General features: G+C 43.2%; 1 protein-coding gene across 2 annotated transcripts in view; it reads right to left on the bottom strand.

Annotated features, from left to right (window-relative positions):
* The window catches only part of enc2 (ectodermal-neural cortex 2), a 36,758-nt gene that overhangs the window by 20,656 nt on the left and 6,102 nt on the right, over window positions 1-10,000 (bottom strand). The window contains exons 2-4 of one of the 2 annotated variants that reach the window (XM_074634103.1): window positions 7,901-7,984; window positions 2,725-2,956; window positions 14-119 (exon numbers count right to left, since the gene is read on the bottom strand). In XM_074634103.1, the coding sequence (XP_074490204.1) occupies window positions 14-119; window positions 2,725-2,956; window positions 7,901-7,964 (402 nt within the window). In that variant the 5' untranslated portion in view covers window positions 7,965-7,984. The remainder of the gene's footprint in view (window positions 1-13; window positions 120-2,724; window positions 2,957-7,900; window positions 7,985-10,000) is intronic. The other variant, XM_074634104.1, reaches the window with a different exon arrangement.

Genomic DNA, 10,000 nt, shown 5'->3' with positions numbered 1-10,000 from the left:
AACAGTATAGTACCTCGGGGTGTATACTGTCTCTGAAGTTGACGTCACTGTCCAGACTTTCTCGTAGCCCTCCGCTGAACATGGCCTCAAAATAACGACTGCACGCTGCCAAGACAGCCCTGCAAGACACAAACGCAGCATTTTGTCAGTGACCAAACAAGTCAAGGTCATAGGTCCAGAAGTTCTAAAGACAAAACAAAAGAGCACAAAAGGACTGTAACAAGTGCTAGGCTCCAGACTAACTTTTTACATTGGTTTCACTGGTGCACCTAACATCTTCATTTAGGTGCATCAACACATCATTTAGGTGCACCCAAAATTTTTCACCATGCCTTTTGGCGCCGCAATAATACATTTTAAGCGATTTGTCAGTTTATTCAAGTGTCCCACCAAAAGCAACATTTTACAAGATTACATTTGAACACATCTTGATAATGGTATAATTTACCTTTGCCCAATACAAATTTTTACTGAATACAGCCTGAACGCATCGTAATGTGTTGAAATCGGCAAGACGAGAACTAGTTAACGTTAGCCGTTAGCAGCCGTTAAGCAGCACGGTCCTGCATGGAGATAACGGCTAACGTTAAAGGGACTATTTGTAACTTTCAGAAATGCTTCTTAACAGCGACACCTGTGGCCGTGAAATCAACGAAAGTCAGCGTCGGGCTCGCGCTTGCTCGCTCTAAATATACCTGAACGAGCATCGCTCAAAACAGTGAGGCGACACACGTCAGCTAAAACCACAATATCACTCTATATTTCAGCTGCTTGGCAGTAATATTAGCTGACCAGACGAAGGTCTCTCCATGAACATGATTTAGATCTGATCCTAGTGTTGGATTTTCCTGCCTAAGTGCAGGCTGAAGCAGCGGGGCTCTGCAGCGTGTCTCCTCTGCTCTAGAGGTGGAGCGAGACAGCGAGGACGCGCGCGCATTCTGAGTGAAGGAGAGCAGGCAGCGGAGACGAGGCTCCAGCCACACGCGAGCGCGCATATGCGAACGCGCATGTGTGGCGACCCGCTACATTTATACGCTTAAAAAGTTACAAATAGTCCCTTTAACTAGCTCTCGTCCAGACGATTTCAACACTAATTTATTGTTCTCAATGTATCGTATCAGGGAAAAAATAGGATGTCTCCCCTGAACGCGTCGATAGTGAGCTTACAGCGCCCCAAACACGTTTTCTATCATCCCAGGAATGACCATGAGTCTACCTCTGGTACCGTCAGGTATCCACATGTTTACATATTACATTGATATATAAGAGTAGCGTGATGGAATACATGTGTTGCAAGTGACAGAGAGAGAGAGATGCAATCAATTGAAGCAGAGAAGAAATTGGCAGTAAAGTGATCACACACACACACACACACACACACACACACACACACACACACACACACACACACACACACACACACACACACACACACACACACACACACACACACACACACACACACACACACACACACACACACACACACACACACACACACACACACACACACACACACACACACACACACACACAGCCTTCCCCAGTTGTGAACTGAATCCGGCGCCTCTAATCAGGATTAGGCATCTTACCGGGGTGATAACGCCAAGTCTGGGCTGGGCCTTTCAGTGCCGGGGACAGGTGTCGGTGGTATGTTTTAAGGTTGTGATGTCGCTCAAGGAGTACAGGGCGCAGTTTAGGGATGTCACGAGAACCGATACTTCGGTACCAAGTCGATGCCAAAATTCTAAAAAAGTGACGGTACTCTTTTTCTACAGTACTGGAGGTACCGTACGATGCCTGTTATGGTCGTTGGTAGGGATGTGACAGTGAGGAACATTTCCCACCGGTTAATAAACTTGTGACAACACCGGTGTTACCGATTACACCGGACATTTTACAAGAAAGATGACGTCAACATGTGCTGACTATGATCTTTACCGTCGGGTGGCGGTGTGTCTGGCCTCTCTGGTAGAGCTTTTGCTGCGGGGCTCCGCTGCGGGGGTCTACCTGGCGCCGCTGCTCCGTGCACACCGGCTGTGACGGCTCCATCCGCCTCGCGGCGATTACCTCATTAACGTTCTGGTTCCCTTATAGCGTTGAGATTAAACCTGAAATATTGCCAAATAGGTGCGTTTGCTTTTCACTTCAACAATAAATCCTCTGCCTCCTGCTGCTACTCCTGCTACTCTGAGCTGACGGACCAGATGCATTCACGGTCAGTATGTAGCGTCCGTCGTCTGACTCTTGATTGATAACATGCTGCTGATACGCCAAAATGAACTAAATGGGTCAATTATTTTTATTTATTGCTTAAAGGCTACATGCCTCTGTTTTTTGTAATATTCAAATGTTTTTAATAAAAGAATGAGTGTTGAATTACAGTACATGGGATTTATTGTTGTTTTTTTACCGTGGTATCGAATTGGTATCGAGAATTGTGGAAATTCACTGGTATTGGTATCGACCACTAGATTTCTGGTATCGTGACATCCCTAGCGCAGGTTCACACATACACACACAGAAACAGACCTGCTGAATGTCAGGCGCACCGGTGCGACCAATGACAATGTTTAGTTGCACCAAAATGGTCGCACTCTGTAGCTCTGAAGTGTATTTAGAAAAGCTAGTTGGTGTTACTCTCTGTTGTGGTGGTGTGATGGTTGTGTCTGTTAAATTGAACGGTACCAGTAAAATGCACAAACGTTGTTAGCATGTGTTTACCTGTGGCATGGGAAAGAGCGGTCCCCGGCCCACAGAGTGACGTCAGTGAACATGCACTGCTTCCTCAGTGTGTTCAGGTGGGTCAGGACACTGTCGGGATGTGAAGGCTTGTGGAACAGTGAGATGTTCATGGAGCCCGTGCTGGTGCGGGATTTGCGATTCTCATGAACAGTCACCGACATGGCGGCTTCGTTTGGCACCTCCAGGGAGTCACTTGGAACGATCTCTCCTACTGCTCACAGACAACAGGAACAGAGAAAGGGAAACGAGTCCCATTGTTGGATCAGCAGCAATTATACCTTATGCATGCATGTATACATTTCAGATGTAGTCAACAAGCACACCGCATTCACTTGCATAATCAAACCTGAAAAGGAGAGGGCGTAATCCCACCATGACACAGTGAAAGCAACTGAGCTCTGAGACTAAAGGTTATCCTGTATCCCCCTCTGTGAGAGGAAAACTAACATACTCCTTTTCTTTCCCCTACCGCCTCCAAACCTGGTTAGATTCTCCTTCATCTCCTCCTCTGCTTTCTTCTTTACTATTTCTTTTATGTTTTGTTTTCATCTAAAATGATGGGATTCCTTGTCTTTTCATCTTTTTAATGCTTCTCATCTCAGAATCCAGGATTCAGAATCAGTCTGTACTAATCCTAGGAGACCAGAGGAGCTGCTGGCCATGTTGAGAAAGCACACTCCTCCTCTTTAATAATAAATCAGAGAAGGAACTATGCCTCAGCTGTTATCTGTTGTTATTGCACTGCTGTGTTGAATACTCGATTCTGATTGGTCAACAAAGGTGTTCTGTGGTCTGTATGTTCTTTATAACAGACCGTTGCTATGTATAACAGACCGTTGCTATGGGCGCAGTTCTGATGTCGGACTCTGGAGGACCGTTTTTGTGTCAAAAATGTACAGCTAGCGGGTGCTGCCATGTACTGTCTCAGCAAGCAAACTGTCTGTGTAACGTGTAATAATTACAGCAACCAATAACTCTCTCAGTGTACATGTGAGCATGTGAGTGTGATGAGCATATGAGCATGGGAGTGTGATAGACTTAACAAATGTGAACCAATCCTTTAAACAATCAAAATCTGCCGGTGAACCTAAATCATGGCAGTCCACCACTGCTTAATTAATACCAATAATTAATATCAGGTTGCGTTGTTCATTACAACCCACAATGCCAAAGTCCTGGATGTCCTAATACTGGTTTGAAATCTCCAAACCTATTACAGCATCCCTATCAGATTCCTTCATTAATATATTCATATGTTTCACCACAGCACTTTCACTCTTCAGCCATGCATCTCATTCCAGCAGATCAGCAACATGCACATCCCATTCGTTGGAAATCTTACTGGCTCGGTTCAACTGGGCGAACAGCTGTGCTATCAACTCTTACCAATTATGAAAAATATCACCTGGAACAAAGTTTGAAAGTCTGATTTTACAGAACAGACTAAATGGACAAATAAATATCAAGACAACAGTTAAAGCAGACCATAGCAACTAAAGTTAAGCAGCATTTTCTCACATCAATCGTAACAGAAACTATAGGAGACACAGTGACACGCCTTCACAGGCACATGAATACATGTAGACTTTAACACCACACCACAGATTAGAAGAAACGCTGTTTCAGCAGCCTCAACACTGCTTTTGTGTGTGTGTGTGTGTGTGTGTGTGTGTGTGTGTGTGTGTGTGTGTGTGTGTCTATGTGTGTGTGCATCTACATTTGCTGACATGCAGTTTTACACCAGAGCCACAACAGATCAGTCACGGGGGGGTTTGGTGTGCGCATGTTTCACAGATCACAATGCAGACTTGACAACAACCTCAATGTAGCTGGTTTGTGTTAATTGAACAAAAGATGAGGCATGAGCACATGCATACACATTGACACTCGGGATGATAGAAACATTCCCTGATAATGCTTCATGTGTACAACATGGAGGAGAGTAACGTTAACTGTTGGCGGCCAGTGGGCAGCACAGTCCTGCTTGGCTAAATGAGTCCACAGCTAACATACGGAGGTTGGATTGAGTTACATTATGATGACCAAGCTCTATTCAGTAAAAATGAGTATTGGGAGACGGTAAATTATAACGTTATTATGATGTGTTCATATGTAGTCTCGTAAAATGTGGTTTTTGGAGAGAAACTTGTTGTTTTGTTTTTGTTCTTTAGCGTGCTATCAGATTGGGTGTTAAGAACGGTGGAATTTCACTGGTATTGGTATCGACTACTAAATTTCTGGTATCAAGACATCCCTAATTCCCACAGTTAACTGTGGGCAGGCACACACAACCAAACCGTGTAGTTAGCCATATGTGTGCTTTTATGAGTAACAAAGAAAAATGCAGAAAATAACTTTCTTTTCATTTATTTTGAAAATGACAGTTGCACACTGGCCATCATTCTTACATTAACAGCTCAAGCTCTCAAATACTGGCATATTGTCAATAAAAGACAAAATAAATAAGAGAAATGTCTGTAATGTAATGTAATGTAACCCAGTGTCCTCCCGGGATCAATAAAGTATTTCTGATTGTGTAATGCTCCATCGTCAGACTCTGACATGTTGATGATTCCTGAACTGGGCTGTAGCTTATATTCCTTCATACAGGGCCGACACAACGGACTGACTGGAATACACACTGAAGGTACATTGTAGTAGGACTCAAGCACTTTGACCACGTACTTTAATTCTGTATTGTCTACGACTATCGAGTGCGGTCGCATACGCATTGATAAGACCCATAGCATTAGTTATTGCTTTAGCACGTTTGAGTCTGCAGTGGGAGGCTGCCTGAACGCTGTGGAGAGAAGGACTCGCCCTCCGGTCTGTCTGGCAGGCCTGTGGGGTCAGAATTATAAACCTCTATTTCAATCTAGCAAAGTGACTAACAAGGAGTACTCTGGTCAACTGGAGGTATGGATGCTGGTTGTGCATGGAAAACAATGATAAATAAGAGTATTCAATGACTTTTATGATGTCAGAAATAGATGTGACTATATCAGGGCTGGCTGGGTAACAATCTCATGGTATCATCTTTCAGTGTCATCATTTCATTGGATGTTTTCAATACAGTCAATTGTGAGGCACAAGTTTAACAACACAAAGCATTTATCAATACTATTGTCATACATAACCCTTGTGTTTAACAACACAAAGCATTTATCAATACTATTGTCATACATAACCCTTGTGTTTGATAAAAAGCCCACATCTGACCCTTCTTTTCCCCGTTCATATGACACTACTGTTGCAGATGAACTGCTGGTGATCACCATTTACATAGACACCAGCTTGAGACATTAATTCCACACACATTAATAATGAACCACAGATTTACATTTGTGTGACAAGTCTTCTGATGCAGTCAAATAAATAGCCCAGAAGGTTGTGCTGCTCCCACTCTCTGTCCACCTTTATCCTGCTTTCTGTAGCTTAGTCTCATATTCTGTTAAAAACATGGAATATAAACACCCATTCCATTCAACACTATTCCTATTGTTGGCAGATTGCTTACGCCCTAGACGCTTTTATTTACAAGGATCTGACCTAATAGTGACATTAAAATACCTCATTTAGATGGATGACAGTAACCCGGGAACTGAAGTAAACAATGTCCAGACAGCAGCATTTCAGGTCCAAGTTCATCGTTCAAAGGTTAGCCAGTGTATCCACGCCCATGTTTACCAGAGTTGGCGTGTCACTATTTCAGATTCATGCTTTGAGAATTCAAAATAGGAGGAGAAACTCTCTCTTTCTAAATGATTTACTGAACACTGAAATTGCAGCTAAATGAAACCTGAAATCACAGTGTTTCACATTGTCAAAAGTGGACTGTATAGTTTTTGTATCAGATAGTGTATAGAGTATCTAGATACACATCAAATCTTCTGAGAGGGATCATGCTTCACTTCTCCCTCCAAGAACAAAATGTTCACATGCAAAACAGAATAAGCATTCAGGGCTTCAACTAATCTTTATAAAATGTCAGTCAATACTGAAAAATGTCCATCAAGAGTTTTCCAGAGCCCAGGGTGACATCATCATATCTTGATTTGTCCAACCAACAGCACAAAATCCAACCGTAACACAACCAAATGAAAGAGAGACACAAGGAGCAAATCCTCACATCAGAAGCTGAAACCGGCACAATGTTATCTTCAGAAATGACCTAAACTATTAAACCATGGTCACATTATTTTGTTGATTAATTCTCTGACAATAGAGAGCTACAGGAATGAGTCCTACAACCCAGAAGGGAGTCAGCATTTTAGCCCTTCCTGTTCCCTCGTCTGGAAGTCAATGGGTTTTTAGTTAGATGTCTGAAATCAGGTCTGTGGTTAACACAAGCTGAAGAGATTTTAACGTTTTGTTCTACGATATAAAATACATCAATAAATATCCCACTTGTGAATTTTGAAGCCTTTATGTGTCTTAAAAAATTGGTTGCTAACAAGTGACTAAATGAGACTAAACGTCATCACGCCGACTCGTCCTCCTTTACAGCCTCGTTGTGTTTACTCTCTCTCATGTGACCGTGGTGGTGTAGTTGGTTTAAAGCCTAACGTTAGCTTTTTACTTCTGCTGATTGTATTCACGCTTCAAAAATCATAAAGTGGTGTTTAATAGTGGAGATTATCTTGCTGAACACCATGTCAGTATCATAACCATGTGTTTACCACAGAGTTTATTCTGTGCAATAATCCAAAACCCAATGGAACAATCCCATTGGCTGTTAGTGGAGGGAACCTGGGTGATGCTAACTTCCTGGTTGGCCTAGAAATATATGTCATCCCTGGAGCAGTCAATTTACTACTTGATTAAGTTTCAGGACAATGTTTAGAGAATATTAGCTTGTGATGTGATTGGGCAGTTGAAATTGTGTCCCTGATGACCAATCTCTACTCAGCCATCAGTGACCAATCACTCATGGCCTTTATTAGAGTGATAACTAGCCATTCATTAGCATGATGCAGGGAAAAAGGACAGATGTGTAAGAGCAAACCATCAGAAGGAGAGAAAGATTAAATGAGTGATTTGGTTGCACTAGTAAACTGGCTGACGATGCATGGATCGGAGGGGGCAGGCAGAGAGGACTGAACAAAAGGAATATTCAAGGCTTTGTGGGCTTCATTCCACTTGCAGGCTAACTTACGGTGACAGAGGTTGCTGACCCAGGCACAGGCACTGACAGTCAGGAGGTGAGGGGGGCTCTGCATCCCCGGACTGCTACACGGGACTAATGAACACAAAGAGATTTAGGGAATATGCACTGCACTGTATGTATCAACACATATTCTAAAGTAGTGAGAGGTATGAGGGGGTGAAGGCAGTGATGTGCATTGCTATACCATGCATACTGTAGGTCACCTCTACATGAACTAAACGCTTTCAGTAGACAGCAGACCAGCTGCTCACACTATTCTCCTCACACAAATTTAACATGAAGTGTGACCCACACTGGATCATCAAAGTCAACATCACAAGTCATTTGGCATCATGCCATGTGTTGAAGAAAGCAAATACAGAGCAGATGACATTGTCAAATGTGAATACTATTTTTCTACTCTAAAGTACCTTAAGTGTAATCTCAGAACCCGTTGGCTATCGTTCTGATGATGGATAAGCCTCTTGGGTTCCACTAGGGCTGGGCAATATATCAATATTATCTTCATCTTCCTCTGAATGATCTGAACAGTTTTGATACAAGTGCAATATAAATGATCCCTGTTGGTAGGCTGCACAATATTTCGGTTGCTGCCCAAACACCACAAATTTGCATGATGAAGATGGGCTGAATGCCATGTTATTCCATTGCGCAGGGCCTCTGAGCTCAGCACTGTTACGCACACAGGAACACAGCCTCAGTTTCGTCAACAGACTTGACCCAATGCATCATGGGATAAATCTTGTCGTCCATAGGCTGCAGCTAACAGCTAACGACAACACCAACCCCTTTCAAAGCGGATAAATACTCACAGAAGACATTCATTGTTGGATTTATTAGTTTTATGAAGTCTCTAAAAAACACTGTTGTTCCATGTTGGATTATAAAGGGACATGATCGCACCAAACCCCTTGTTGGAAAGCTACAACAGTGATGAAGAGATTGCAATTTAAAGTAAGTCTCTACACAGGAGACATTCTAAAAATAGTAATCAGATTACCTTGCTGTCATATACAAGATCGCCGAAATTGAAGGGTTGAGATGAGGTTCTTCATCACCTGTATTTAGTGCGTTTTCGTTTAACAGTATATAATATAATATAAACTGGAAAAACAAAGTTCGGAAACTTGTGTTAGGTGGATTATTTCTCTGTTGTTACAATGCTAATGGTCATTGTATTTTACATCGTTGGAAAGCCTGTTTATTTACCTTCGCAATGATGTCCAACTTGTAAGGATCATGCATTTGTGGGATGAGCAGCACAGCTGATTATGTGGGTAGCGCCCAAGAAAAATTTGCCAAAATGCTCCGTCAATGGTAAACAGTGTATTCTCCTGTTGGTGTTGACTCTTGTTGGGAGTTGTTTGGTGGATTGGATGATTTAACTCTCTATCAGTAACAAGGAACAAACAAGACATATTGGCTATTTTACACTTTATTCATTTAATACACCGTCAGGAGCCTCAGTAGCGGTGGAAGATCCATATGCAGCCACAACAGCCTGGCACCTCCTCCTCATGCTGGTCACCAACCTGGTCACACGTTGCTGTGGGATGGCGTTCCATTCCTCAACCAGGATTCGTTGCAGGTCAGCCAGCGTGGTTGTGTTGGTCACTCTAACACGCACAGCACGCCCAAGCTGATCCCACAAGTGTTGAATTGGGTTGAGGTGTGGACTCTTGGCAGGCCGTTCCATTCTCTCTACTCCCACATTGTGGAGGTAGTCTGTGATAACCCTGGCTCTGTGGGGGTGAGCGTTGTCATCTTGGAGGATGAAGTTAGGTCCCAGATTGTGGAGATATGGGATCGCCACTGGCTGCAGAATATCATCCCGATATCTCACTGCATTGAGATGGCCTTCAATGATGACAAGCCTTGTTTTGCCAGTGAGGGAGATGCCGACCACCAAAAGCTGTTACTCCATCGGTGCACCAATCAGCATAGCGTTCTCCACGTCGTCTCCATACTTTGACCCTGCCATCCGACTTTCGCAGACAGAACCTGGACTCATCACTGAACATGACATTCCCCCACATGTTCAGGTTCCATTGTCTGTGTTGTCGACACCAGCGCAAACGTGCCTGACGG

This window comes from Sebastes fasciatus, chromosome 4, assembly GCF_043250625.1.
Source record: "Sebastes fasciatus isolate fSebFas1 chromosome 4, fSebFas1.pri, whole genome shotgun sequence".
Classification (NCBI taxonomy): Eukaryota; Metazoa; Chordata; class Actinopteri; order Perciformes; family Sebastidae; genus Sebastes; species Sebastes fasciatus.
The sequence above is the reverse complement of the archived record's forward strand: the minus strand, read 5'-3'. Positions and strand labels throughout refer to the sequence as shown.